The 27514-nt window shown below is 48.3% G+C and overlaps 1 protein-coding gene across 2 annotated transcripts; it reads left to right on the plus strand.

Annotated features, from left to right (window-relative positions):
* Positions 1-1699: 1699 nt before the first annotated feature.
* Positions 1700-27447, plus strand: NCAPD3 (non-SMC condensin II complex subunit D3). Of its 2 annotated transcripts, XM_086476787.1 has the most exons (33): positions 1700-1856; positions 2306-2329; positions 2399-2562; positions 2871-2932; positions 3203-3290; positions 4643-4776; positions 5501-5573; positions 6169-6294; positions 6475-6727; positions 7256-7324; positions 7476-7559; positions 10240-10313; positions 11223-11357; positions 12135-12355; positions 13772-13963; positions 14293-14390; positions 14524-14639; positions 16017-16124; positions 16679-16793; positions 16889-16996; positions 18014-18252; positions 18999-19078; positions 20268-20405; positions 20743-20876; positions 21013-21212; positions 21819-21929; positions 22345-22500; positions 23289-23452; positions 23693-23832; positions 23959-24036; positions 26928-27002; positions 27113-27164; positions 27254-27447. In XM_086476787.1, exons 1-33 carry the CDS (start codon positions 1715-1717, stop codon positions 27363-27365), a joined length of 4065 nt encoding a protein of 1354 aa, XP_086332913.1. In that variant the 5' UTR covers positions 1700-1714; the 3' UTR covers positions 27366-27447. The 2 variants fall into 2 exon arrangements, with proteins under 2 accessions (XP_086332913.1, XP_086332912.1); XM_086476786.1 differs by lacking the exon at positions 2306-2329 and having other exon boundaries at positions 1715-1861; positions 2380-2562; positions 7241-7303; positions 27104-27164.
* The last annotated feature ends 67 nt before the right edge of the window (positions 27448-27514 follow it).

Here is a 27514-nt window from a genome sequence, read left to right on the forward strand (position 1 = left end):
GCCCCGCTTTCTCTTCGGCGCTCCGCGCAGGCGCGCTGAAGGCGGCGGCCCGGCTGCTTCCGGGTGGCCGGCGGGAGCGGCGCGGGGATTGGCCGCGGCCGGCGGGAGCGCGCGATTGGCCGGTTCGAAGGGCTCGGTGGCGGCGCGATGGCGGCGGCCGCCGAGCTGTCGCGCGCCCTGGCGGGGTGGCGGCTGCCGGACGCAGGTGCGGGGCGGGGGGCGCGCGGCGGCCCCGGGAGCGGGGGGGGGGCGGGGGCGGGCGGCTCCGCTTGCCCCGGTTCGCGCCGGGTGCGCCCGGGGAACGGGCGCCTGAGGCCTGTGAACCCTCCCCTCAGCCTGGGCGAGCGCCGTCTGGGACCTGGACTTCACGGAGGCGGAACCGCTGGACCCCCGGCTGGCCGAGGAGATCGCGGGAGAGGGGCCGGAGGCTTTCACCGGGCTCTACCGGTCGCTGTCGCCGTTTGCTGCAGGGGGCCGTGAGGACCGGGAGGTGAGGCCAGCGGCGCCTAACGGGGAGCCAGGCCCTGGGCCCGTGCCCTGGCGGGGAGGGCACAGCCCCAAACAGTTCTGGTGGCGGCCGCCGGCACGCTGCGGGGGAGAAGCTGGCCATTTGTAATTTAACATCATATAAAGAAAAAAACGGCATAGATCTGTTAAAGCACAAATATTGAAGCGCGTTTTTAAAACTACGTAACGTACGTCGGGGGTCGGCTGCAGTGGCGGTGTGAGAAGTCGCTGCCTGCAGAGAGCTGTGCTGTCACCGCGTTGTTTCTGACTGTCGCGCGTCCTCTGCCGCAGAACGTCTGGAGCCTGTTTGCTGAGAGCGGCGTCTCCGCCAGCGCGCTCGTGGCCGTGTGGCACCACTTCGTGCAGGCGGGCCAGCACAAGCGAGCCCCCGCGCAGCAGAGGGTCTGCGCTCTGCGGGCGGCGGGGCTGTACTTCCTGCTGCTGGAGGTCCCAGGTGAGCGCGGGGTGCGCCTCGTTCTTGTCCGTTCGGGCAAAAAACAGCTTTCTCTGGTTTAGCGGAATTCCAGGTGGGACAAGTGATGGTGTTTGCTGTTCGCTGGGTCTCCCTGAAATCCTTGGGGATCCAGCTCGGCTGAGCAGCCGTAAGGGTCCGACAGCAGCTCGCCCCGCTGTCACGAGGTGGCCCCATGGTCTGGGTCCAGGTCCGCATTGTGACAAGGTTGACAGAGCGCAGGGCTGGAGCCACCCGTATCCCTCTGGCGCGACAGTGCACAGCGAAGGCAGGGGCTTATTCCCGCTCTGTGACCAGAGGGGGTTTCGCTGTGCCGTGCTTTTGGACAGGTTCATTGGTGAAAACAAAAGTCTTGGTTTAACATACCCAGTAACGGGGGTTTTGAGCAGGTAATGCACAGCAGCGTCCCTCTGTGCTCAAGACTAGCACGTACTCCAGAGTTCCGCTGGGCTTGGCCGTGCGGCTCCTCGCCAGCTGGAAGGGGTCAGTCAGCTGGTGGTCCTGCTGGAGCACGTGCCGTCCCGATGCAGTTGGGCTTTGTTCAAACAATCCTTGTCTTCTTCTCATGAACTAGGGTGCCAGGGCAGTGCCGTTGTCCTGGCCATCTCCTTGGCCGTCCAGGCGAGCGGAGAGGTGGCCAGGTGGTTTGATGCTCTCTCTGTGCTTTGTCTGGAAGACGGCTGACGGTGTCTTTCCTGGGCAGGCAGCATAGCCAACCAGCTGTTCCATCAAGTGATGTTTGATAAATGTCTTCACACCCTGACAAAATGTTGGCCTCAAGAACCAGATCTGGTGAGGAAAAGAAAGAAGATGCACACTCAGAGCTCTCAGACCAGCGGCAGAAGAAGTAGAAAGAAAGGAAAACCGTGCAGGAATGGCAATGTAAGATGTTTGTGCAATCTCTGTTAATAACCAAATTGTTGGCAAGCTGTCTCACTTCTGGGTCAGTGTGAGACTCTTCCTCTTTTTCACTCCTTTTTTAAATTCTTAACCTTTGATTCAGCAGTTCAGTTGTGCTCTTGATCCTCTACCTGTTATTAGGAACTTCAGAGGTCTGATGATTCAGCGTTAGCCGCAGTTTCCTGGTGGCTGACTAATAGAAAAAATACAGCTTATTTGTGGCGTGTTGCTAGAAAGCTCAGTAGCAGAGGGAGAAAGTAATTTCCATCAGCTTCTTCAAGAGACCTTCAAGTTAGCGTGTGACCAGCTTGCAAATGGCATTTGTGTTCCCTTGCCCACTGTTAGGTGCGTTAACTAGTTGGAAAGAAAAGCTGTAGAATTTTGGCTGTGAAATCCCGTAGGACCTAGCCTGAGAACTCTGTGAAGCACCGAAACGTGCGGAAGAGATCAGCCAGTGCCGTGGGACAGGATGGTGCAGTTTCTCTTTTCTACCAATATAGGTGGAAGAGACACTGGAAGAGGAGGAGGAAGAGGAGGAGGAGGATTGTGAAAATGTTTACTTCTCAACGGATGATCTTCTTCAAGTTCGCAACTCCATCTTCCTTCTTCTGAAAAACTTCCTAAGACTTCTACCGAAGTTCTCCCTCAAAGAAAAACCTCAGTGTGTGCAGAACTGCCTGCAGGTAATACGGCTCAACTCCAGGAACCCTGTGTCCCCTGACACGAGCTTTTGGTGGGTGCAGAACGCCCCGCAGCCACGGGAGTGGTGGCAGCCCTGCCTGTCATAGCCTGGTCCCCTGGTTAGATGGGCCTCAGTGTCGATCTTGGCGTGGGTAAGACCTATAGTGCGGAGCCTCTGGGCTTTGGTCTGCTTGTGTCCCGCTTCAAGGGAGGCACCGTGGCGCAGACGTGAGGCGCGGGTTCTCTGTGGTCCGACCTGCGTGTCTCGCCCTCGCGTGGATGAGCGAAGCTTGGCTTTCTTTCCCTGCAGATCTTTGTTGAAATGACAACCTTTGAGCCGGCGGTACGCAAGCTCCAGTTCTCAGCAGCCATGTGAGCAAATAATTTTTTTAATGCCTCTACGGTGCTTTGAACAAGCGGAGTGCTCGGTGCTCGTGGTGTTGTTACCCTGTTTATATGAAAATGAAAGCAGTGATTTCTTTTGCTAAAGATAATTAGAACGTGTTCCACCTAGCTAACCGTAAACAACACTTAGTGAATATTGAATGTTTTCCAGTCAATGAGCACATTTAGCTGTAATGATTGTAGTCAATGTTTCTCTGATGAGAGATGAAGACATCTCCTCTGCTTTGTTTTGCTTAGGAATGTCAACGAAGCCAAGTGCGTTCCTGAGCTGGCCTATCATGGACTTCGGTTACTGTGTTCCCCTCTCCATGGTGCACGGGATAAGGTAAAAGTTGGACACAATCTTTCAAAATCCTGACTGCAGTGTGGAAAGGAGAAGTTGTTTCTTTCCTTCTCTCCCTGTCATTTTTGCTCGCACGGTTTTCACTCTCCGCATTAGTCTCACGTTTTGTGCGTGTGTTTGCCGGGTCAGAGGCGAGACGGGTTTCCCCACCCCAGACCTTGTGCACTTTGACTTGTATGATGGTGCATCTGGGTGCTGAATTCTCTGCTCCAGTGGCTCTAGTGGCAAATGAATCGAAAGCAGAGGATAGCTACCACAGCGGCATTCCTTCTCTGTACCTTAAAAAAAAGAGAATTCCAGGTTGCTGCGTTTGCCCGGAATTCCCTTGTTTCCGGCTAGGTGGAGCTCCAGCACCGCTTGGTGCCGTGCTGTGGCGCTGGGTCGTGCGGCAGCGGCGCGCCGTGGGGCAGCGGTGTGTGCGGGTGGCGGCGAGCAGGCTTGGCTCCCCCTCCGAGAGCAGCCTGTCATCACGGAACAGCCCGTCCTACCCCAAACGTGTCTGCGGCTTTGCATTTCTGATTCTGTTGAACTGTCCAGCGCCCCGTGTCGCCTCCCGCTTATCTGGGTGCTGCCCCTGTGGGTGGGGTTTTAGGACTGAGGTGTGACCGCGCTGGGGGTTGGCGACTCTGCGAACACATCCGAGCTAGTTTTGAGTGAGCAAGGCAGGCTGTCAGCCCGCCGCCTGGCCGCCACAGCCTGGAGCGAAGCGCGCGCTAACCTGGCGTAAACCTGAGCCTCTGCCCGGCTTCAGCAGCCTCAGAGCTGGGTTTCCACCTCCTTGGCTTCTCAGCCAGCACAAGCTTTTCAGAACTGTTGAGGTTTGTGGTATCCGGAGGATGTGGTAGCTCCCCTCCGCACCCCTGCCTCGCTTTCCCTGCCTCTCCTGTGCCTGCTCCGTGAATGTCAGGATCGTGAGGCCTGCTGCGATCCCAAAAGCGTGGCAGGGAGGAAGCTCCAAAAGTTCAGGTGCACGTTGGGGTAAAAACATGTATTTAGTTTCAGATATCTTCTGTGCAAACACCAAGGATTTTTCTCAAGTTCTAAATGGTTTTGGCAAATTGAAGTCCACGGCTTTGGAGGGAGGGGATCTGCTGATGTTTCCAGAAGGCCCTTCTTAGGACTTGTATGAGAACATCACGGCTAGGAAGGATGTTGTGTGTATTAACGACTGGGTCCTCTTTGAGTTACCCTGCTGGGAGTCCTGTTTTGACAAGTGCTATTGTTTGGATCTAAGTTTGTTTGGTTCGGAATTATTTTATAAACTTGGTCAGAATGTTTGTCCTTGGGCTCCAGTTGCTGCTGAAACGAACCTGAAAATAACCTTTCCTTTCCAGATTCTTCGCTGTGTCTTCCAGCGGATCCTCAATGTCATTCTTATGCTGGAAAGTGGTGTGGGTTCCAGACCCGCAGTCCTTGCCATCACGTCGGCTGTGATCGGTGCCAGGAATCAGGCTATAAAATTCATCAGGTGAAGTACAGAGCTCTGGCACTGCCCTTGGTGGGTATGTCTGCTCTCCCTTCTGGCGTGCCTGCCTTGGCTGTGGCGTTGATAAAGGGATGAGACAAACTCGCGCTGACTTTGAAGTTGTTTGTGCAAATGAGGTTTAATTAAAATGTCTGTAATGGGAATTCACTGAACTTGCTGGCAGGGGGGGAAGAAGGTGCTGTTTGACAGGGAAGTGGCAGTGAGTGGAAGAGACCTGCCTTCTCTGTTTCGCTTTTGTGTCAGTTTTTCAGGTTTTGTAGTTTACTACAAAGTACTGTAAAAAAGATAAAAGATGAATATGAAGCTCCTGTTTCCTTAGTTCTTTGCTTTCTCCCGCTTAAAGTTCTGTTCGGCCTATGTTTATTATTCCCCCGTGCGGGGATCCGTGTTGCTGGGACGCGCAGTCTGCGCAGAGATCCCCAGACAGCATATAGTGAGTAGCCTGAGCATAGAGAAGCTTTTCTTACTGTCCTTCTACCTGTAGAAAGGTACTGGAAGCAATATTTTCTGCCTGCAAAACCAGGTTAATGTAGAGAGTAAGCAGGTCTGCTCTCTGACCGCGTCCTGTTGCACTAGCGCTCGTGGTGCCAGGACACACGCTCTTCCTGACTTTGGGAACGCGTCCTGAGGGGAATGTCCTTGGCTTGATTTTTGCTCTGTCATAAACCCAGCCTTATTACTGTCTGCTTGTTCCTCTTCCGTGCAGTTCTCTGGTAGATGAGCTGAAAGAAGCTGTTTTTCCCATTCTTCGAATATTGCTGCAACATATCTGTACCAAGGTACGCTGAGCGTTGTTGCGTCTTGAGCTGAAGGAGTTACGTGTGGACACATGGCGGTGTCTGTAGTAGTTAGGATGTCCGTTTTCACAGTGTTCCCGAAGGAACGGAAAGATTTTCGTCATCTGCGAATTTCTTGACAGCCTGATTGCGTTTTGTTTTGATCTTTAGCAGAGTGTTCAGACACGTCGTGTCACACTCCAGGAGAATACTGAGGGTGAGCGCTTCCCCCCTCGTTCACAACTGGTTGTACCCGACTTGTGACCTTTCCAAAATTTGCAGTTGCTTTTGCCGATGTTTTGGCAGAGGACAAAGACGATTATGAGAGCTCTTTGCTCTGCTAACTATCTGAAGAGTGCCATGTTACAAATACTGCCTCTGGGTTTAATCTAAGTTCCACCTCTGCCGTGGGGAATTTGCTGTGTGACTGTGGGTGGGCGCTGAAGCAGCGACCGAGGAAGCTGTGATTGTTCTCCCAGTCCTTGCTGAATGTGACCGTATCCCCTCATGAAATTAAAAAATAAGCCCTGAAGTGCCATTCTGGCTTCCAGAGCAGAGCACCGAAATACCACACCGTGCAATTGCCCTTGTGTTTCAGGTCCCAGATAAGGCTGACTATCGCACGCACGCTGCGCAGGCCTTGGTGACTTTGCTGAATCAACTCCCTTGCGTAGAGTTTGCCGACTTCATCGCTTGGCTTTATAAATACTCACGCAACACGAAGGTAAGGAGATCTCCTTGATGTTCCAGGGTTCAGATGCAGCAGTAGTTTGAAGACAAAGGGGTCCCTATCAGTCCTGCAGAGCATTGTTGTTATTGCTGGTGCTGCAAACGGGGGAGTGGAGCGGGCAGCGCCTGTGTCTTCGCTTACGTTAACGGACCCCTTGTGCGCTTTTCATTCCAGATTGCCTACAGAGTGTTTGCTCTTGACGTCGCCTTGGCTTTGTTGGATGTGCCGGAGAGGAGCTCGGACAGCTCCTTGTCCCTGGATCGTCAGAATTTCCTAAAGCATAAGTTTTTAGTACAGGTCATGGTGTTTGGCCGGTGTTCGGACAAAGCACCCGTGGTCCGTAGCAAAGCTTTAAGCAGCTTTGCCCACTGTCTCGAAATGAAAGCTGCTGCTACCTTGGAGAGCATACAGGACTTGGTGCAAAGCTGTAAGTGTTGTGGACAAATTAGTGAAAATATTTCTTGAACTTTCTGGGGAGTAATTGCTGGGAGCTCAGAGAACTAGTTGTTAGGAGCTTAAAAATCTGCACGTAGTGTCCTTGCGTGTGGTGTCATAATGAGAAGTAATGGATGAGTCTTGTTACTCATGAACCCTTCTGTTTGGAAGGGATTTATTCACGTACGTCAGTGTTAAATAGATTGCTGCATGAGATACCTTTGAAGGATATTTACAGACGACTGAAATTGCTCATTTGGAAAAAAAAAAATTGGTTCTTGCCTAACAGTTGGTTAAATCTTGAGTTGCCTTTTGCTTCTGCTGTTGTTTTGTTCGTGATTGGCACTCTGAACTCCCTCAGGTGTGGTAAAGGCCAGATGGCACAACTCAGAAGTATGCACATAGCATCCTACGGTTAGATTGCTTGCCTGAAAAACCTGGGAATGACAGAATATCCGGAATTAAAATACTTCGTTTAATTTCTTTTTTTATTTCTTTTTGGCAGCCTGTGACCATACAGTCTTGGAAGCAAACACAAAGACTGCGAGTTCGATAGACAGTGCGGAAGGTATAGAGTCATTCTGTTATAGTAAGCCTCGGGCTTTTCTTGGCAAGCCATTTTCTAAAAATAAGTGCATCTGTAAATCCCAGGGCATGCACGAGGCACCGTTTAAGAGCGAACCATCTTGCTGGGTGAACACGTGACTTTTTCATTCTTAAAAGTTTAACTTTTCTTTCAGCTCTGTCCAGCCATCCACTGAAGACCTTACCGACCTTCAAAACCATTGAGTTGACAGACAGCAGTGATACTACTGCGCTTGATGGTACGTCAAAATTATACTAGCCTTTTCAGATAACTTTTCAAAACTTAATTGAAATTAGACTTTCTGAAGTGTATTCATTGTCCGCTTTTCAAAGAAAGCGAAGAGAGCTTTCTGTAGAGCTGTTGAAAAACACTTAGGGGTGATGAAGGGGGTGTAAGTGCCAGCCATAAAGAAACACTATTTCCACTCAAGTCTGAAAAATATATTTAATCTTGAAATACTCATGTCCATTTGGGCTAATGTGGTGGCAACGCTTACTGAAAAGCAGGTAATTTATTGTTTCCAAAAAGGTCGGTAATTGATGTGGGATATAATACTTGTAACTCCATAAATTTAAGGGTAATTAAATCTCTTGCTCCAGCGCACAAAGAAGTAATCCATTTTTGCTCCGTAAAACACAGCCCCTTTTGACTAGCGCTGTGATGCGGGGAAGAGTTCGCTTCTCTGCAGCAGCAGGTATCGGCTGGAGTTGCAAGCCAAGTGCAAGGGTGAATGGACTGATGCAGAACGGCAGGCGGCGAGTTCCAGTTTGTTGATAGCTTGCCGTCAGCGTGTCATCTGGCCTTTGCGGCCGCGATCTTCCTCCTTTGGATCTCCTCCTCTCTTTTCCTCTTCCACGTAAAAGCTTTTCTCCCCGACCTCTAGGCCTCTGCCGGTATCTTTGCTCTCCGTTCTTGCTGTTCACCTCTCGTGAACTGCTGACAGTTCAGTTCGCTGCTTGCTTCGCGTCCTGCGTTTGTGTCTTTGTTACACGTCTCACGCTGCTCTTCACATGGGATCTCTCTCCCTATCTCCTTGAGCCAGGCTCCAGTCTCCTCCACTGAAAGCTTTCTTTTAAAACATTTCGCTGATAAATGTCATTAATCCGCGCTCTCAGATAGAAAAGTCCTCCGGGCCACTTGTGGTATTGTGTATTCCCTGCTTAGCTGCAGACTCCTTGTGGCAGAGGATGCCTGGCTTTGTGTCTGATACCCAGCTGAGCATACACTTGGCACTTGGCAAAGCAAATTAAGAGAAGGGTTGGATGAAAAAAGGGCCGTCTGGAGCTCAGGAGGATAGCTGCAATACAGGGCTCTCCGAGTCAGTCAAGGTGCATTAGCAAAGCTGTCTGGCACGCGCTTGCGTTTGGCTTAAGCCTGTGCTAATTTTGCGCTTCCACAAAGACCAAACAGCTCGTGTTTTAGAAGCGAAATAAATCTTAGCCGAGGACAGGCGGAAGGGGCTGATGCACAAGGGCGCAGATAAGCAGGGTGGGGATAATCTGCAGGGTGAGGTGTGCGCTGCGGAATGACCACTGCCCGGCAGCAGGCAAACATGCAAATAGATTCCCTTGACAGTTCTCAGCCTTGGTTTTGGTTTGGTTGGTGGCTTTATTTTTTCTCCTTTTCTATGTCACTGTGAGTAAAATCAATGTCAGTTGGCAAAGTTGTGATTATTTTAGCAAATTCGGTCACTTTCACAAGAGCTGGACTATTTTAATGGCGAAATCCGTGCTTTTTCTGTCAAGCTGCTCTCGGGAGGAAGACGTGATTGCAGTTAGCTGCTCATTAAGAAAGCGCAGATCAAAATCCCTTTGCTTCCTTGGGTAAAAACTTGTGTTCAGACTGCTTTTGATTAGTTCCCTGTGACTAATCCTATTTCTTAATGGCAACAGAGTGGATCTCCACACGAACCTCTCAAAGTAACAGGTCTCCGAATTTGGCATATGTTTGGGAAATCTTACTTAGTGCTGTAATAAATCTAGCAAACAAAATAGAAACCTCAAAAGCCATGGTGAAATGCTTGAGGTCGGTATTGTCAGCTTGTCAGTAGTGCATTTGAATGATTCAAAAGGTGAGAAATAATTGTTTGTGGCTCTGTGTATTCAGTCGGGTGTCACTTAATAAACTATGATGGCTATTTTTCCCGAGAACGTGCAGAAATGAGTATGAATGGCTATGGAAAGTAAAAATTGAGGCCTAACTTGACGTTCAGGAAGGGGAGATGTGTTCTGATTTCCTTGTAGACTCTTGGGTTCTTCTTTGCAGCTGCCATTCTGCAGCCTCAAGGAATTCAGTCAATTGATAAACGGAGTCGTTTCCCCTCTGTAAAACACAGCGGTTCATGAATTAATGCTTTATGCTGTGCGGAGGCTGTAGGCGTTCTGAGCTCTCGGCACGCAGGTCTGTTAACCTGTCTTGGGTCTGCGTGGGTTCCCTTTGTCTGTGGTCCACCCTCGGCGTGCTGTTCCCGCGGGTGGCAGGGTTACCTGTGCTGCAGGCGGTGGTTAGAACTGTGCACGATTCGTCTGAGGAGCTCTCGAGCTGAGAAGGTAGCCTGACGTCTTGATGTAGACAAAGAAACAGGGCAGAAATTACTGATGATTTCTTTTCTTCTTGCTGCACGTCTCAAATGGTTTAGTGCCTCGCTTTCTGCTGTGATATGTCCTAAGATATGTTTTCAATTGAAAGAACCTGGACTTTTTTTTGCTTTTTCCTCCCTGTCTGGCTTATTCTGCATTATTTTGGGTGGGTGTGTGTGTTGTGCTTTGTTCAGTCCTCCCCTCTTGCCCTCTGCGTGTCTCGGGCAACAAATGGTTGTTCAGTTGGGTTCAGAGCTGTACTCCTCCTTGCTGCGTTCCGCGTGCCAGCGCTGCTGCGCGGGGCTGTGGGTGATCTCTCGTTATCGCGGGTTTGGACAGGAAAAGAAATCATGGCCATGCTGAGACTGAGAGCCGGGGATGAGAAAACCAACGTGAGGAAATCTGCTCTCCAGGTACGGTGGCTTTTGCGTGCTTCCCTGTTCCCGGTGACTACCCAGAATGCCGTGGAAATAACGAATTAGGCCGTAGTACTGTAGCGAGCTGGATGTAACTTTGCCCACCTGTAGCTTCCCGCTGTTCCTGCGGAGTGCCTGCAGGGTAAATAATGCAAGCATGATGATGGAAAATTTTTCTAGTACTCTGGCTGGCATTCTCTTATTCCGTCATTTAGCAAGAGAGGCTCTTCTCAAATGTCAATAGGCATTTCAATTAAGCGACTTCCTTATAAACTGAAGCATATTAGCTGCTTAGTTTGTTTTGACCTTGTTAACAAAGAGATTAGGTTATATCCAGCCTCTTCTCGAGGTCTGCGGTGCTTTGCCTGTTGCTTAATTTTTTTAATGAAGTCATTAGCTTTTAAAGAGATATGCTTCAATGAACATTCCATCCTTCTAAAAAATACATGTCTGCTGTTGACTGCTTTCTGCTGTTAGTCCTCTTCAGCCCAGCTCTTCCCCCTCAGTTCACATGCCGATTTGAGCTTCCCAATTAAAGCTTTACAATTGCTTTGCTTTAATGCTTTTTGATTAAGGAAAAAAAAAGAAATCCCCTCTTCCTTACTACCAGGTAAAAGATATGGTTTGTATAATTATGAGACACGTATATTTTCAAGGGGAAATTGTGACATTCGCTCTATCCAAATGCTGTTATAAAATCAGAATGACTGAAAAGATGCTTTGTGCTTCATTCTGCATCTCCTGGTTGTGCCCAGTGCTCATCAATTGCTGATGTGATGTTTCGCTCTGGGTGAGATAAATTAATCTCGAGTTGAACTTGGTAGGGGGTAGATTGTGTTTTTGATTCGCTCCTCAGTGCGCGTGGCCTGTGTTACCCACAAAGTTCTGCTGGCGTTTGACTCCCAGGTGTTTGTGAACATCCTGAAGCACAAGGTGGTCCCTTGCACTGCAGAAGACTTGTCCGCTCTTCAAGACCGGTGCCGGGACCCGGCTGTTTCTGTGCGGAAGCAGGCCTTGCAGTCTGTAACGGAGCTCCTGGTGGTGAGCAAAAAATGTCATGAATTCTTATGCAGCCCTGAGATGAGCAAACTGTGGGTTAAAAGAAGGAGGAAACAGGCAAATCTGGTACATGTCAGTCGTTCATTCGCTGAATTTCACTTTATGACTGTGTTTAAATTTTTTTTTTTTTTATTACCTTTTGACTTGGAAGTCATGACTCATTCTTGTACATACTTGTGATTTATGTAGAATGCTTCCAACTGTTGGAAACATGTATCTTCCTGGCTGTTGATCTATGTGTCATGGAGAAAATGTTTATGTTGCTGGCCTTCTCAAGTTCAAAAAAAGATCTGAATCACTTTACTAAGGTGTAATGTGTAGATGATAGCACTGCGATATTTTTCTTTTCTATTTATTCACCAAGGGTTAGTAACTTGGGCTTGGAGCATAGGGTTTATATTAAGCAAAACTTTTTTTTTTTTAGTGTTAAATCATCTGCAGTACAGCTTTATTGCGATACTGTTATGATTATTTATAGGGTTTCAAAACAAAGTATTACAGTACTTTAGCAGAAGCAGCAGGTAGCTTGATCATAGATATGATCAAATACCTTGTGATGTCAAGGAGACGCCAGTTCCCTTGTCCCATATGCCACCACATCGCAGTGCTAGTCGAGCAGTATGGTGGGATTTATTAAAATCTGTTTTCAGAGTTAGTAGCTGAATCTGGAGGTTTCTAGGCCTGGGCTGATCTTACCTGTGCTTATAGGATCCTCTAATGATCTCAAAATGTTTGTAACACAATGTGTGTTTCTCTCAGTCTCAGCACAACAATGTTCTGGTGCAGAAGGCCTGGTTAAATGGTGTGGTGCCTGCTGTGATGGACGCTGAAAGTTCTGTCCAAGAAAAGGCCTTGGATTGCCTTGATCAGCTCTTGTTGCAACATATAAAATACTATAACAAATTCAGGAGTGAAGATGGGAAGCAGGCCCTAGCGTGGGATCTCCTTACCCTCTTGACTTCAGAGAGCCAGGAGCTGAAGTAAGCGCGTTTCTTCTGCCGTTGTGAGCTCTGATGGCTCTTCCGTAATAGCCCTTTGTCCGATGACTTTGTTGCTCTTACTACGTTAGCATTCAGGCACAAAATCAGAGTTTTTTAACTTCTAATCCCGTTAGAATATGTAAGTTTTCCTTTGCAGAGGGAAATGGCCCGTTGTGCCCATTGACTGAGGGACTAAGGTAAGAGTATAAGTTGATCCTGTCAGTGCTCTCGGTCACGGTGTGGCCACAGCCGGTGGTTTCCGTACTGCTGAAAAGGCACGTGCCATCTATTGTGCAAGGACAGGAAAATGATTTGATTTTTTTAAGCTACTTGAGTTCCCTGCTTGCAGCAATCAGTATAAGCACGTATTCCTGCTAGAGCTGGAAACTCTCTTGGTGTGAGGGGCTTGTGTCACGCTGCCCGTTCCTGGGACAGAGGAGCTGTGGAGCACGGGCAGCTGGCGAGAGGAGCGCAGTGTTCCTTTGGGTCAAGTATGTTCACTTGCTGCTCTCGCTACCTGTGCTCTCTCCCCGAGCTCGAGCGTTCCCGTGCAGGAGCCTTGCATGCTGTTCTTGATGTGTTGGTAGCAGCATGAATATTTAAGTCAAATGGAGGTGTTCTGATGACAGAAGTAAGAGAGGATATATAAAGAAAGGAGAACATCGCCTCTTATTAATGCTGATGTACTTGTCTTATGACAAATAGAATTATTCTGCCTTTTGCAGAACGCTGTGGGAAGAAGCAGAAGAAACGCGATGACACACAGTATGACAAGGACACAACATTGATTAAAGACAGCTGTATGTTTATTAGTCAACAGGGCATAATAGCTCAGAAATAGCAAATGAGATACTGGTTGTGCTGCTTTGCCAATCTGTGAAACTGTCAATGTTCTAATTCGGGCTATTTTATAACATAGTTTGCAGATTCATGGCACCTTCTTCTTCCTGACCTTAGGGTACCTTGCAGCTTGATACATCTCAGAACTCTTTCAACATGCAGTGGGTAACTAGGGTTAAACAGAAAAATGAGCAAGTTGTGGTGCCTTAACATGACTGTGTCCTGTCCCATTCTGCGTATTAAATCACAACTACTAGAAAGTCTCTGTTACTGATTGCTGAAAGTGTCTTTTCTTGATGTGCCGTGGTACCAGTTGGACCTTCTGTCTCACTGACACAGAGCCCTACATCCATGCTTGTATGCCAGGTCTGAGGCACGTCAGGATTATGAACTGAAAGACTGGAAGTATCTAAAGCCCCCATGTATTCTGGGTTCTGGGGACGCCAAGCGATGGCAGCTTTGGGGCGTTGCCCAGTGTGTCCTGGACAGGGATGCTGGATTACACTGCCAGTGTCTAAGACCAAGTGATTTGTTTTCTCCTCCTTTAACTTACTTTTCCTCCTTTCTTCCTTGCAGCCGTTACTTGAACAAAGCTTTTCACATGTGGTCCAAACAGAACAAGTTCACCTCCACTTTCATTAGCGATGTCATGTCTCATGTGGAAACGGAGCATGCCGTAGCGGCTTGGATGTTGCTTGCTAAGGTGGCGGGTTCTTCACCCAAGCTGAATTATTCCAAGATCATTGAATCCTGGGACCATGTCAGCAGGTATATATGTGTTTTGAACTCCATCCTCCGTTCCGCAGGAAAGAGGTGGGGGTGAAGGGGGGGGAACCAAGCTGGTGAGCACTTGCTGGCCTTCCCCAGGCAGATTGCTGCTTCGTTCACGGTTCTTGATTCAGGCAGTGGGTTCTCCAGCTAGGAGGCAAGCAGTGGCCTGCAGTAACCAACTCCTAGCTCAAGCTTTTTGAGTTTTCGTTTGGTTTGACAGGTCTCCCTTAATAATGCATGGCCCAGATGAAGGGATGGTTCTGCTGCTGCGATTTGGTGGTCTTCCTTAGCGTTAACGTTCGTTTGCCTGCTCTGCTGTTTTTCAGGCAGCCCAACGTGAGCGTTGATACTACGGCACACATCCTGTGTGTCATGGGTCACGTTGCAAAGCACCTCCCCAAAAGCACCTGTGAGGGGCTGATCGGTGAGTGGCCCTGCGAAACTGCCGAGGGAAGGCAGGGAGGGTTCATGCCTCCCACCTTAACAGTTCGTTCTTCTCCAAAAGCAGGAGATAAGCTTAGAAAATGCTCGTTTTACGTGTGTGATCTCATTTTCAGATAATATCAAGTGCTGGCTGAGGGAGTCTCAGTGTCCCTTGGAGGTGATCAGCCCAGCTGTAGAAACTCTGCAGAAGCTCTGCCACGCGTACGCAGATGTGCTGGAGGAGGCACAGGTGTGACTTAAAATATGTCTTTTAAAATAGCTTGTTCCACACTTAGGAGGGCTGTCTCCTGAAGGCAGCTCCTGACTCCAGTCTGTAGGTTGATGAGCTCTCGAGACAAAGAGGATCCGACTCCAGCAACTTGAGTCTGCTCTGCTCAGCTCTCTCACTTGCTTGACTGCAGTCGTCCTGGAGAGCATCCTGTAGCTAAGGATGGGCTTGTAAGAAATCTTCTTCAGAAAAGAAGAAATCTTTCCTCCCCGCCCAGCCTCCGAACTACTTAGCCTTCTGTCAAAGTTCACAGAATTCCTCAAGGAGACCTATTGCTGTGCCTTTATGATCTCAGCTATTTCGTAGGCTTCGTCCTGTTTGAAGCTGTAGGTTGATTCTATATCAGAGCTGCTGTAGGTACACGTGTTTTCTAGGCCTCTTTCGTGGGACCAAACGGAGTTAATGACACATCATTGGCACATTTCTCTTTTCTGCCCCCGTTGGTTTTATGCCATAGCTTTGTTCTCCTCCTGTAGTGAGAAGGTGGGCTGGTAAAATAGAGATCTGAGCCTGAGCACAGTCGCAGAGAAGCTAAAACTGATGCAGGTCTCTCTTGCTGATGATTTCTCTTTGTAAGTTACGTTTCTCGTTCGGCGTTGATGACAGCTATTTTGTAACGGGCACCCCAATAAAGTTCAGTAGATAGTTTGCAAAGCTGCGCGCTCTGCGCTTCAGATGCCAGGGTGGATCGATGGTTTCTGTCTTGTTACATGGGCAGTCAGAAAATCCTCCCTTGTAGGTATAGTCATCACAGTATGTTGGGTTACAACCAAATGCAGGTCTTCCTGAACATTGGTCACTTCAGCAGTTCTAACAGCTTAGCTGCCATACATACATGTATTTGGTTTCTTTTCTTAACAGTTTTAGATGGTAGAAGAAGAGAAATGATGCATTATTTTCATCTGGTAGACAGTTACCTTTTTTGGTTTGCCTTCAGCCTCTTGGAATTCACATCATGTTTTCATTTGAATGGAACTGCGTTTTCCAAACAACACTTAAAAATTCACACAGACAACCTCAAAAGCGTTGGATGTACATGAAACAGTCACCTAAATCCTTTTTGTTTAAATCTGTGTGACTTCTATAATGAAGTAAACTTAGGCCCGTGGATCATTAAAAGCCAGCTTCTCCAAGGTGTTTTGACACTTGCACACCTCCTTTGATGTGCAGGAAGAATTTTAAAGCTCTAAGGCACTGTCTGATGGATTTCAATTGGACCTAGATTATTAAAAGCATATAAAGACTTTCAGATTAAGGATTCATGTGTGAACAGGTATTACAGCTACATTTTGTTTAATTAATGAAGTGCCGAATTATTTTTGTTTAATTATGGAACAGGAGCTGCTCAACCAGGTGTGTGGAGATTTAGTATCCACCTGTGAAAGCTATATTTCGAATGTAGTCCTCACGGAGGATGGAGCGGAGCAGCTGCGCGAAGATCTGCTGGTAAGTTCGGTTCCCCTTCACGGGCTGGTCGAAGGACGACGGCGTACTTGAGACGGGTGTTCCCTGAAGTTCATGCCCACGGCTGTGTTACGCAGGACAGTACTGGTGTGCCCACCTTGTGGCTGAGCTCCTGACGAAATCTGGTAGTTACGGGCCTGGGAGCGTACAGCAGTTCTACACCCCAGCAATGGCTTTAAGGATGTGATACCCCACGTATTTTCAGTAAAATGACGCGGTTTTTCTGCGCTTTTCCACTCGTATTTCTTAGATGAGCTGTCTGGGAAATAAGTCTGTAAAACACACAGACTGCTTTGAGGAGTATTCCAGTATTAGCAGTAGATGTGTGAGGGTTTAGCATATTAAACAGCCGCGCCCCCCCGCCCCCACCATTTCTGTTTCAAAGCTTGACCTTCTGTTCCCTAGCCACTGCCTTCTTGAAAGGACTGAGGGAGTTTAAGTTGGTTTTGGAGAAGTACCTACTGTACTGACTCCTGCTGGCTTACTGGGCGGCTGGGCCGTGGCCTTCTGACTGCAGCGTTGCTGTGTGTCTGTAGGTGAGGCACCTCTTCATCCTGGGTGAGGCTGCACAGCTCTGTCCCGCCAAAGTGGAGAAACGCATCTTCCTTTTGGTTCAGTCCATCCTGGCTGCTTCTGTCAACGAGGACCCATGTGAGGCGCTCTCCTTCCTGTCTTTCATTTTGCATTCAGACAACACTGTTTGCCAAAAAAAAGCATGTTTTCATTCCTGACCTGTTCTTTCCTAGCGGCTAGTTCTCTAGAAGATAAGGAAATTGCCGCTTCTCAGCCACTGTCCCAGTTCAGAGGATCAGCCATGCCTCCAGTGGTCAGAGCTCACGCGTTCGTGACTCTAGGTAAGTGCCATCCTGCGGCCGAAGCGTGCCCGGGTGTATCCAGTTCCCAGCCCTTCTGGTCAGGGTTCTGCTCAAAAGCCCTGTCACTTGTAACGGCCACAGTGCGTAACGTTCGCGTCGCCTCAGCTCGTGGCTTTGAGCAGTGCGAATATCCATGGTAACAACCATAAAAATGCTGCCATCTATGTGATTGCTTCTCAATGCATTAATAGCTACTGCGTTAATAGTGATTAATAATTAGCAATGATGTCGTTGAGGATTGCACTCTCCTTGTACTCGGAATTGGTTGCTGTCCGGCTGAAGGATCGTCTTCCATGGAGTAAGATGCTCAACAGAGGGTGAAGAGAACTTGGTGCTTTTGGTGCAGCTTAGAGCAGAATGACTGCACGTACTTCCTTGTTCTCAGCATGAACAAAATGCTTCTTTGTGATAGAAGCCTGGTCAAATCTGCATCTCCAGTATTACGGAGCGTACTAAGTGAAAGTTCTGATTTTGTAGTACCTCTGTGGTTAGGAACGAGTCTCTTCTCTGGCAGGTAGATGGTATTAGTGTTTCCTGAACTGCTTTGGAAAGCCCAATACTTTGTACTGAGCTTAGAAACAGTTGGGGAGAAGTAACATTGGAACGCAGGCTGTTTTATATTAAGTTGGTTTAGGGATGCTCTTAGAGGTGGGTGTCTCCCTGCTATGCCTGTGACAGCTGGGGCTGTTCTTTTTAGCTGCTTTGAATAATACCCTGTACACAGAAATAGTTCTCTGTGAAGGAGGGAATTTGGCATAGGGACCCACACTATGGGTCTAAGAGGAGTTTGGAAGAACGCCTTGAAGTATCACTTCTTTGAGAGATCGTGCAGATTGCTCATCAAGTTTCAGCATGTGTTTCTTGTTTATGCCCCTGTTTACTTCCTGATTCCTTTCTTGGCTCATATGGGACTCAAAGGAGGCAGTAAGCTGGGCTGTGGTGGTTAGGAAGAAGAATATATTCACAGCACTGACACCCTCGTCTCTTGCTTCACAGGTAAACTGTGTTTACAGCATGAGGATCTGGCAAAGAAATGCATTGCAGCTCTGGCTCGAGAACTGGAGGTGTCACGTGATGTGGCTGTTCGCAATAACGTTGTCATCGTGATGTGTGACCTGTGCATCCGCTACACCTCCATGGTGGACAGATACGTTCCCAACATTTCGCTGTGCCTGAAGGACCCAAATCCCTTCATCCGTAAGCAGACGCTGATCCTGCTCACCAACCTTCTGCAGGTAAACAGAGGTCCTGAGCCCCTGGCCGCCCGCTCCAGGTACCTCTGCGGTGCTGAATACGGGCAGCATGTCCAGCGGGTGTATGCTTATACCTTGATCAATCTACACTGAATCAGGAAGACTTTAAACTATGTATTTTGTTACTGATTTATTTATTTTTTTTTGCTAGCTAGGCAGAAATCACATCGAGGACACTTAACACAGTTGAATAATGAGGTTGTTTTTACACTATGGGTACCTCTTTTCTTGTCTTCTCTTTGTTTCTTTGAATTCCTTTCAATTTCCATCCTATCTGAATGAGTATAACAAGCGTCACAGCACCTATTTCTCCTGCTGTCTCTGCTTATTCTTCTGAAGGTGTAAATGTTGAGAGGCTCAAGACGGTTACCCTCCCAAAGTTCGTGAGAAGCCCACCAAGGCAGATTTGGAGTGCATTTGGCTCTGAGAGCAGTGCTGAAGAGCATGTGTGCTTTGGGATGGGAGAACAGATTTCTCATGGTTCTACTTTTTTGGTGATACCTGTGGTAAACCCAGATGCTTGTCGCTGTGGCATTTATGCTGTTTGAAGCATCCTCCAAAACATTTTTGTCTTGGCGTTTGCTCTGTGTCCCTCCAGCTGAAGTGTACGGCTTGCTCGTTTGCCTGAGGTACATTCTGCTAGGATCCGTCAGATACTGTCCTGACTACAGTCTGAAGGTTCACACGAGGTTTTTCCTGATTCAGGTTGAGAATTTATTGTCTTACAGGAGGAATATGTGAAATGGAAAGACTGTCTCTTCTTCCGTTTCATCAGTGTCTTGGTGGATCCAAATCCAGAGATTGCCAGGTAAAGTCCACCTCTGTAAAAGAATGAACGGGTTGAAGATCAGAGATGGACTCAAACACCAGTCTCAGTCTTGCACCTTCAGCGTGCAGAGAACAATTTCAGTGAGAGAGCAGATGATTCTCCCATTAACCTCTTCACTCCCTGTTGAGGCTTTAGGGTCTGCCATGGTACCAAAGGAGCAGCGAACCTCTGTCCAAGGCATTTGAAGCCTTTATGAAATCTTCCTCGTGGTTTTCTACTAGGCTCTGCTTTGAGTACTGGCTTTGTTCTAGGAACAGGATTAAATATTCTCTTTGTTCCATGGCGTGCCTTGTCTCCTTAAACCCTCTACCACACTTTATAGTACTTTGACCTGTGAGAGGAATTGCACACACTGGCTTTAAGTCCATGTTTGTGAAGGTTTTGTAGGTTTCCAAGTCTCAAGCTGCTCTGTGAGGTGAGAAATGAGAGTGGGGCAGGTTCCTTTAAGGATGTTAGATCGTGTGGGGATGCTGGATGCAGAGGAGGCTTGGACAGCTTGCTCCTTGTTTCTGCCTGCAACCGTCCCTCCGAAGACTGGTCTTTCCAGCCTATCATAGATTGCTAGTGCATATTCACACTTTCTTTTCTTTTCAGTGAGTTTTTTTATATCTAAGAATGTCTTTCCAGTAGATGGTGACATTGCAACATCGTGTTCCTAGAGCTTTAGCTAGGGACCACGGTGCTGTTTCTTTGGGAGCCTTTTTCTTTGCGACTGCGTTTAGTGACTGCGTCCAGACAAAAACACGTTCCTCTGGTCTGGGATTGACTTGCACATATTGCAGGACTTTTGGTGATTAACTTTTTGCAAAGTCCTGTAAGTGTCTCAGCCACAGTGGAACTTAAGTTATTTATGTAATGAAAGTGTTGTGCCTGAATTCAAGTTCGAATTTATTTCTGTCTCTGTTCAATGGCAAAAAAAAAAAAAGTAGTAGCATTGTGGATGCTGAAAACATCTGTCTCTTTCTGAATGAAGAAAGGCTTAAAGTCAATAAGCTGATATCCTTGTTCAAGGCCAGGTGGAGCTGGGCAAGAATTAAATGTGGTATTGAGGGACACTTGGCAGAGGAAAACCATCCTCCCGCTTTACAGCTTGTGACCCTACGCTGTGTTTCAGGGGTGGCTTTTAGAAGCTGCCAGATGATAAGTTGTTCTTTTTCCTCCTTTCCAGGTTTGGAGAGTTCTGCTTGGTGCATCTCTTGCTGAAGAGGAATCCAGTAATGTTCTCCCAACACTTCATTGAGTGCATCTTCCATTTCAATAGCTATGAGAAACACGAGAAGTACAACAGGTTCCCCCAGAGCGTGCGGTCAGTTGAGCACATCCGTGTCTCCTTGTTGCTAAATGATGAGCTGTCTGGCCCTGCAGCTTTCGGCTGCAGCAAAGCGCTCGTGGCGCTTAAGATTATGTATGCAGTAGGGGGAAAACAGCTAGGGAAAAGAGTGTTAAATTGAGAGTGTCCTGCCTTCCCTGTGACACTTCTGGGAGGACTTCTGCATGTAATTTGTGGGAGTGCGTGGTTTCCGAACAGGTTTATGGGTCTTGAAAGTGACATTCAAATATTCCTTGCTGATTTAAAGGCTTACTATTTCTGTGAGTTCGCATAATGTGACTTGGACCTTGTAAAGTGTCTTGTTCTGCCACAGGGCGAAGAATCTCTTCTCTCTGAAGGGAAAAGATAACAAAGAAAAAAGGATGCTTATCTATAGGTTCCTGCTCGACCACTTCACAGACGAGCAGAGGTTCAGCATCACAACAAAGATCAGCCACAGCATCCTAGGTAAGGGTCTGTCATTAAAAATCTGGCAAACAAAGGACTGGTGTCTGTATAATCACTCCAGCCGTGTTATCTTCCAGTCCTTATGGCGCTGCTGTTTCCAGTAAAATACTTCGTATTCCTTCCCTGTGCGTTCCAGCGTGCTTTGTGGATGAGATCCTTCCGTTGGACTTGGAGGCCAGTGAGCTCCTCTCAGATACATTCGCAGTCCTTAGCTGCAAAGAAATCAAGCTATCGACGATGAGATCAAAACCCGACGAAGAGGTTCAGCCTGACGAAGATGAAATGGCGATGGCCCAGGCTGTCATGCAGGCGGCGCAGAAAAAGCTCATCTCGCAGGTGGATGGCACTTGATGTGCGGTGGGAGGAGGGCCGGCCACCGTGCTGGGAGGAGCTTGACCTTTCTGTGGCAGAGAAACCTGTGCGACAGTTACCCACGTCACATAGCGATGCCAGTGGCATGCTGTGCCCGTGGGCTGTTGTTGAGGCGCTCTCTGTAGGCTCACTCTGGTCCGAGGGCACCTGCGGAGGCGCCGTGTGTTGCGAAAACAAAACATGACGGCTGGATTTGTGAAGGATGCTCGTACCTGAGGTGTCCGTTGGAGCGATCGGAAATGCATTTCCTCTGAAGTCAGGGGAGCTCTGCTGGGCTCAGTTTGTTCCACAGAGCTCTTACTGGTAGAACGTTTGAGCGTAACAGTGGTTTTCTGGTGCACCTTTTGGCAATTTGCCTTCAGTGTGAGCGCTGACTGAATTAGTGATGTATCTTAAAAGCCTCCACTTAGGTTAAAAGCCTGTGTACGTGCGTGCGGCATCCGAGCAGGCTTAATTGCAGTAATTCCCTTGCTGTGGAGTGAGAACTCCTCATTTAGTCTATTCACCTAACCACAGAGTGGCTTCTCCTTTATTGCATGGTGTAACTGTTCGTGCCTTGTTCCAACAAAGGTTCAAAAGAAGAACTTTGTAGAAAACATCATCCCGATAATCACATCACTGAAGTCTTTGATGGAGCAGAAGAGGATCCCAGCTCTTAGGGACCTTATGAACTACTTGCGGGTAAGGGGAAGTGTTTTCTTGTTGGGCTTTTTTTCCCCTCTCTTGAGTTAATGTGTTAGATGTGCAACCAGTAATGGAACCAACAGCCTTCTTAGAAGGAAATTTAGAAGGCATATGATGTTGTGACACTGCCACTGTGTTAAATAATGTAGGAGGTGGAGGGATTTTAGATAAGGATCTCGCAGTGTGTTACGTGTGAGCCTCCTCAGTGGAACGTGGGCAGAAAGCTCGAATGCTGGAAGCGTTTTCGTGTTCTGAAGTACCAATTGGAATCGAAACTTAGTCTGTTAAAAACACCTCTGCTCTACCAACTGGTATTTCCTTTTGCACTTAAGCAGCTGTGATCTGAATGGAGGCATGAATAAGTAGTCAGGAGAGATTTCTGAAAGAGTTTAAACATTCCTTCTTGCTCCAGGAAATGATGCAAGATTACCGAAACGAAATCAAAGACTTCTTTGCTGTGGACAAGCAGCTGGCAGCCGAGCTGGAGTACGATATGAAGAAGTATGAAGAGCAGCTGGCCAGGGAGAAGGAGTCGGACCAGGAGCAGGGCTCGGTGGTGCGGGCGGAGGTGGTTGGTGCCATTAACTCTGTACACGTACTGTCGCCTCCGCTAAAGTTTGCGTACGCCTCACGCCCAGACCCTGGGTGTCTGCAGACCTTGTTGCAGCACTTCTAACAGAGTGGTTACGTCATGTTCTCACACCTCTTCACCTTGGCTGACAGAACCTGTGGTTTCAGAGTCCTTTAATACGCTTAGAACGACAGCAAGCAACACACGTTAGGCGAAGAGGAGCAGCAAACAATTAACGTCAGACGAATTCAATTTAAAGGGAAAACTAAGTCTAATTGGCCACTAGCTGTGCTTACATGTTGTATTGTGCTCTGTTCCCAGAGCGATAAAGATAATTAACAGGTCAAAAAGCAACGGGTTCATTTTGTCTGGTTTTAGGTGTATACAGAGTGGAAGCTTACATCCGGCCTAGTCATGCAGATCCTCTTTAAAATCAACATGAAGAAATAAGTATGTGCTTGGGTCCATTGTCCTGAGCTATTTTAGATACCTACCTTTAGATGAGATGACTTCTACCCTGGAAGTACCTTGCTCTCTCTGCTTACTTTAGGAGAGCACCTATATATAGACCTCTAAACTAGGACATATATATCCCATCCAAACTTCCTATTCGCTTCTTGTTCAAATTTTGCCAATAAGTTCTTTCTCCCTAGCATCCCTTTACATCCATCACACAAAGGGCAGTTCTTAGTCACGCAGCATATAGGTCTAAGCATCTTCTATCTAGGATTTTCTACTCTTGTATCTATCGTTAGACGTATCATCTTTTCTCCTGTTTTCTGTAGCAACCTCCCTCTTTGGAGACAGCTGTACCTTCTGGTGGCTGGAATAATAATGCTCCGTCTCCTCGAAGTGGGAGACAGTCCTTGCCACCGGGATCAAGTCTTTCCTCTGTGCCTCCCGAGTTTACCACACCTGATGGTCTGAAACAGCCGTTACTCCGTCGCAGGTATGCGTTACTGTTTATGTTACCAGTTAGGATATTCTGCAGGACCATTGCTTTGCTGATCCACTCCTTACTTGGTGTCAAATTCACCAGTGTTCCAGCTTAATCTTCTCCATTACATTTGGTGTTTAAGGTCATAAGGGACTGGGAGGGGACAGGTCTCTCTCCTCATTACATGCATCTCACCTGGGCTTGCAGAAGGAAATTGCTTCACTGTTGTTGCCATGGTTTTTTGCCCCGTAGGCCAGCATCCTTAAGCACACTGGCCATCCTGAACTCTGCCAGGGAAGCAATGGAAGCCAGAAGCAAGCAACGCAGCAGGAGCGTGGGAGGAAGTTCATCGGCCGTGTCGCTTCCACCAAGCACGACTGGCAGCAAGCAAGGTAGGAAGCTTGCTGCAGACTGGTCTGGCGTTGGACTAGATGTAGTCGGCACGGCCTGATTGTTAGACCCTTGAGGTCTCTGAGTGAACACACTTCTGTTCTTAATGACTTCCTTGTTACTTCTAGTATCCTTTCAAAGCCTGAATCAACAGTCAACCAGAGAAAATGTTCCTGGGGTGGGCCGCGCAATCAGCACGCCAGATCGTAAGTGTAACCCAAAGGAACCCTTTCCCAACTGGGCCGAGCACCCGTTCTCCGAGAGAGGTGGCAATGCATGGCTCCCCTAAAGGGCTGAGAAAACTAGTCGTTGATAGCTACAGATCATTTATTTCTCTAAATCGTTGTAGTAAGTACGAACCGTTCTGAAATTGAAGGTCTCGGATGAATGATGTACATAGGAAAGGACAGCCCAATACGGTCTCCACTGACGTGTCACAGGGTATTAGAGTATTGAGTTGGCGCAGGAGAGCGTTTATTTTGGGTTGCTGAAGTAACAGAGCTACTGCCTTTCTTCCTTCATCAACTCTGGGGTGCTGAGGAGGCACGTTGTCGTGGCTCCTTAACAGCATGCGTTGCCCCCCCCCAAGTATGCAAGATACTGTTGCGTTGAGACACTTGCTCTCCTTGACTCGGGAAGCACAGCTCAGCATTTTCAGACTGAATTACAGAACCCTGCTGCAGAGGGAAATACCCAAGGTCTGGTCCTTTTCAGCTCTAAGATAAGGGATTCCTGTTGTCCAAACAAAGGATCTCAGGTGAGCTACGACCTGCTTGTAGAGCAGGCGGTGAGCTGTGACAATTGCAAGGGAACACAGAGATCTGCTCAAGGGGGATTAGTAACCTGCACAGTCATCTGTGTGTGTGTGTGTTTTCTACCCTAAGGAAGAACTGAACTGAGCACCAGAGAGGGAATTATTTGGGGTTTTTTACTCTGCTGTGGAAATTAAAGTAAAAATACACAGAAATCTCTCATATCCCAAACTGTGGGAGTCTGTGCTGATGTCTGCCATCTCACACAACCTGACCTTCCAAAGTCGGGTTTTACTGGAACGCTTTCTGACAGCCCCGCAGCGTTCCACAGCGTTGCTTTCTCCAAGCGCAAGGGGCAGCTAGAGTAAGACACACATGGAGCTGAGTTCCAGCAGTAGATTCCTTTACTTGATGTCAATTTGCTGCTGAACTCCTTCAGGGCATCTCCGTGGCAGGGTGAACGGAGTGTGACAAACGCCCTCGCGCGCTCGGCAGAGCGCTCCGATGGAGCTGGGAGGATAGGCGAGGGTCTGGCAGGTCAGCTCTCCGTAGGCAGTCGTGAGCTGTTGCGGCGAGGGGTCGATACTCCAGAAGCACAGGTGTGTGCCTGCCCTCTTCGCCTGTAGCCGTGCGAACACCTGACCCGCACACGCCCAGGAGGGCGAAGGACGTGGGGCCGACGAGGCAGCCGGCTGTGCGGCCGCCCGCACACACCTGCCAGCCGCCAGCAGGCAGGAGCACACCAGCGGCAGCCGTGTGCATCCACTGGAAAATCTGACCCTTCCCTTCCCTGTGTGCTCTGCTGTTTGGCTAGATTTGTCTGCCTCGGTGTTTCTCTTTGCTGCCTGACAACAAGCGGCGATCTTTGTGCGAAAAAAAAAAAACTGGGGGCATGTTTTTAGAGAGCAGAAAGCTTTAAGCGCCATATCTCTGTCTGGAAGCTGCACGGCTGTTTCTCTTAAGCACCATATGGTGACAAAGGAGGAGGAACGTTAATCTGCAGTGGTACTAGGGCTGAATTCCTACTTTTTGAGGCAGCATGTGTCCTTCAGCAGGGAGACAAACTGTACAGAGCAGTATCATCCCTTCAGTTAGTGTGTGTTGAGCCATCTGCACGGTGGCGCTGGGTCTTGCAGGCTGATAGACAATATAAAACATTTTTATTTCTCTGGCGTGTCATTCTAAAACTATTGGAGATGCAGTTCTTTGTGCACTGTTTTGTACTCGAGAAGTTAAGAACAGCTGTCTCGATTGCTCTGGCTGTCGCTCTTTCCCCTGCTGACTTTGGGCCTCCTCCTCAACTCCTGCTCGTTACTTTGACAATGGCTAAGAGGGTCTGGGCAAGTGTGGATTGCTTCGCTGTGGTACTTAAAACACACGTTGTGAAGCTACCGCCTTTGATTGCAGGGGAAGCAGTGTTTGATGACAGTTCTCTACCATTTCCTTCCTCCCTTCCTTCTTTTCACATAAACGTCTCATTAACCTCGATAACTTGTTAAGGCACACACTGCACAAAGTCAGGACACTTGCAGGTCAGTCTTGAGAGATGCAGAGGCCAACTAAGGCAGACAGATCAAGTTGGATTTCCTCTACAAGCTTCAGTGATTCCCTTCTAGGACAGGGAAGCAGAGAGCAAACCCAGTTAGTCTGTAGAGAGAAGTCCCTTTAGCAGAGTTTCCAACTCCTGCCCTATAAAGCACACACTACCTTAATTCCTTCTGAAAGGTTCTGGGAAACATGAGCGTAAAACAGAGTGTTGAGTAAAGTAAAATCTGAATATTGTGACATCTCTTCCGAGACAAATGACGGGAAAGAGACAGCTGACAATGCTGGCCTACTCAGGCAAGCTCAGTTCTACCTAGCCTCCTTGTCAAGTGATTCCTCTTGTCTGGCTGCGGGCAGTTCCTCACGGAACGGCTGTTCAGGTCCTTTGTCAGCCTTCAGGGGCCCCGCAGTCTGCCTTGACAAGGCAAAGCGACCGATCCGGATCGAACACCTTGCCAAAGACGGCAAAGCTTCAGTGGAAGGCATGGCTCTCCCGCCTCGGCGGGACAAGGAGGCCTGTGACGGAGGTTCCGTATTTCAGTTCATTTCCTCCACACGGAAGGAAGGCCGTAAGTCTGGAGGGTGAAGCTGGTGTGCACAGATGGCCCATCAGATTCAGCACATAGTTTTGAGGCTGGATGGGAGACACTGAGATCTGCCGGGCTGGAAAAGAGAGATGTGTACGTGCTTGCAATTAACTGGATATACTTACTCTGTGACACTTAAAGTGTTCTACTGCAGCGTGCCTTGCCCTCTGGCTGTGTCACAAGCTGACTGCTAATATGTGTTTTTCCTTTCAGAGACCATTAATGACTTGACTTTCGGCGCTGGGGTCAGTTACATCAGCTTGACGCGCACACCGGATTCAGCGCCAGGCAAGTTATCTTTGTGATTCTGACCTCGGGGCGGGGGGGAACCCCAAATCATCAAATCTGTGGCATTTTTTAAAACAAGAAAATACATGCGTTATTTGCAGGGAATAAAGAGGCTGAGGATGAGCCAAGAGATATTATCTGTTTGACACCACCGGAGAAACCGTAAGTGCAACGCAGGTCTGAAACAGCAATCGCAGGGAGGACTGGTGAAGTGCTGTAAAATAACCGGTCATTCTGCTTCCTTCTTCCAGCCTGACCCTGCCACGGAAGTGGGAAGTAGAATCCCCAGCAAGGAAAAAAAGCAGCCGGCCCGTTCCTCTGAGATGGTACCCACGGAGAACTCCCCTGAAACCAGACAACTGATCCTTTCATTGAACTTTTGTACAGAGTCATCATGTTGCCTGAAATCTGTCCTTTTCCTCTGTAATTATATTGTGGGCACGCATCCTTCCTTCCTTCCTTATCTGCTCTCATTTGGTTTTTACATGAAAGTGTCTGGAAGACGGGCACAC

Source organism: Leptosomus discolor, chromosome 22 (genome assembly GCF_034619465.1).
Source record: "Leptosomus discolor isolate bLepDis1 chromosome 22, bLepDis1.hap2, whole genome shotgun sequence".
Taxonomy (NCBI): domain Eukaryota; kingdom Metazoa; phylum Chordata; class Aves; order Leptosomiformes; family Leptosomidae; genus Leptosomus; species Leptosomus discolor.

Bases quoted from the DNA above. Each gene is read 5' to 3' on its own strand.
- NCAPD3 (XM_086476786.1), top strand. From the start codon at position 1,715: ATGTTTGATAAATGTCTTCACACCCTGACAAAATGTTGGCCTCAAGAA. The intron at 13,964-14,292 runs GTATATATGTGT...GCTGTTTTTCAG, and splicing joins TCCTGGGACCATGTCAGCAG to GCAGCCCAACGTGAGCGTTG. The intron at 16,125-16,678 runs GTAAGTTCGGTT...GTGTGTCTGTAG, and splicing joins AGCTGCGCGAAGATCTGCTG to GTGAGGCACCTCTTCATCCT.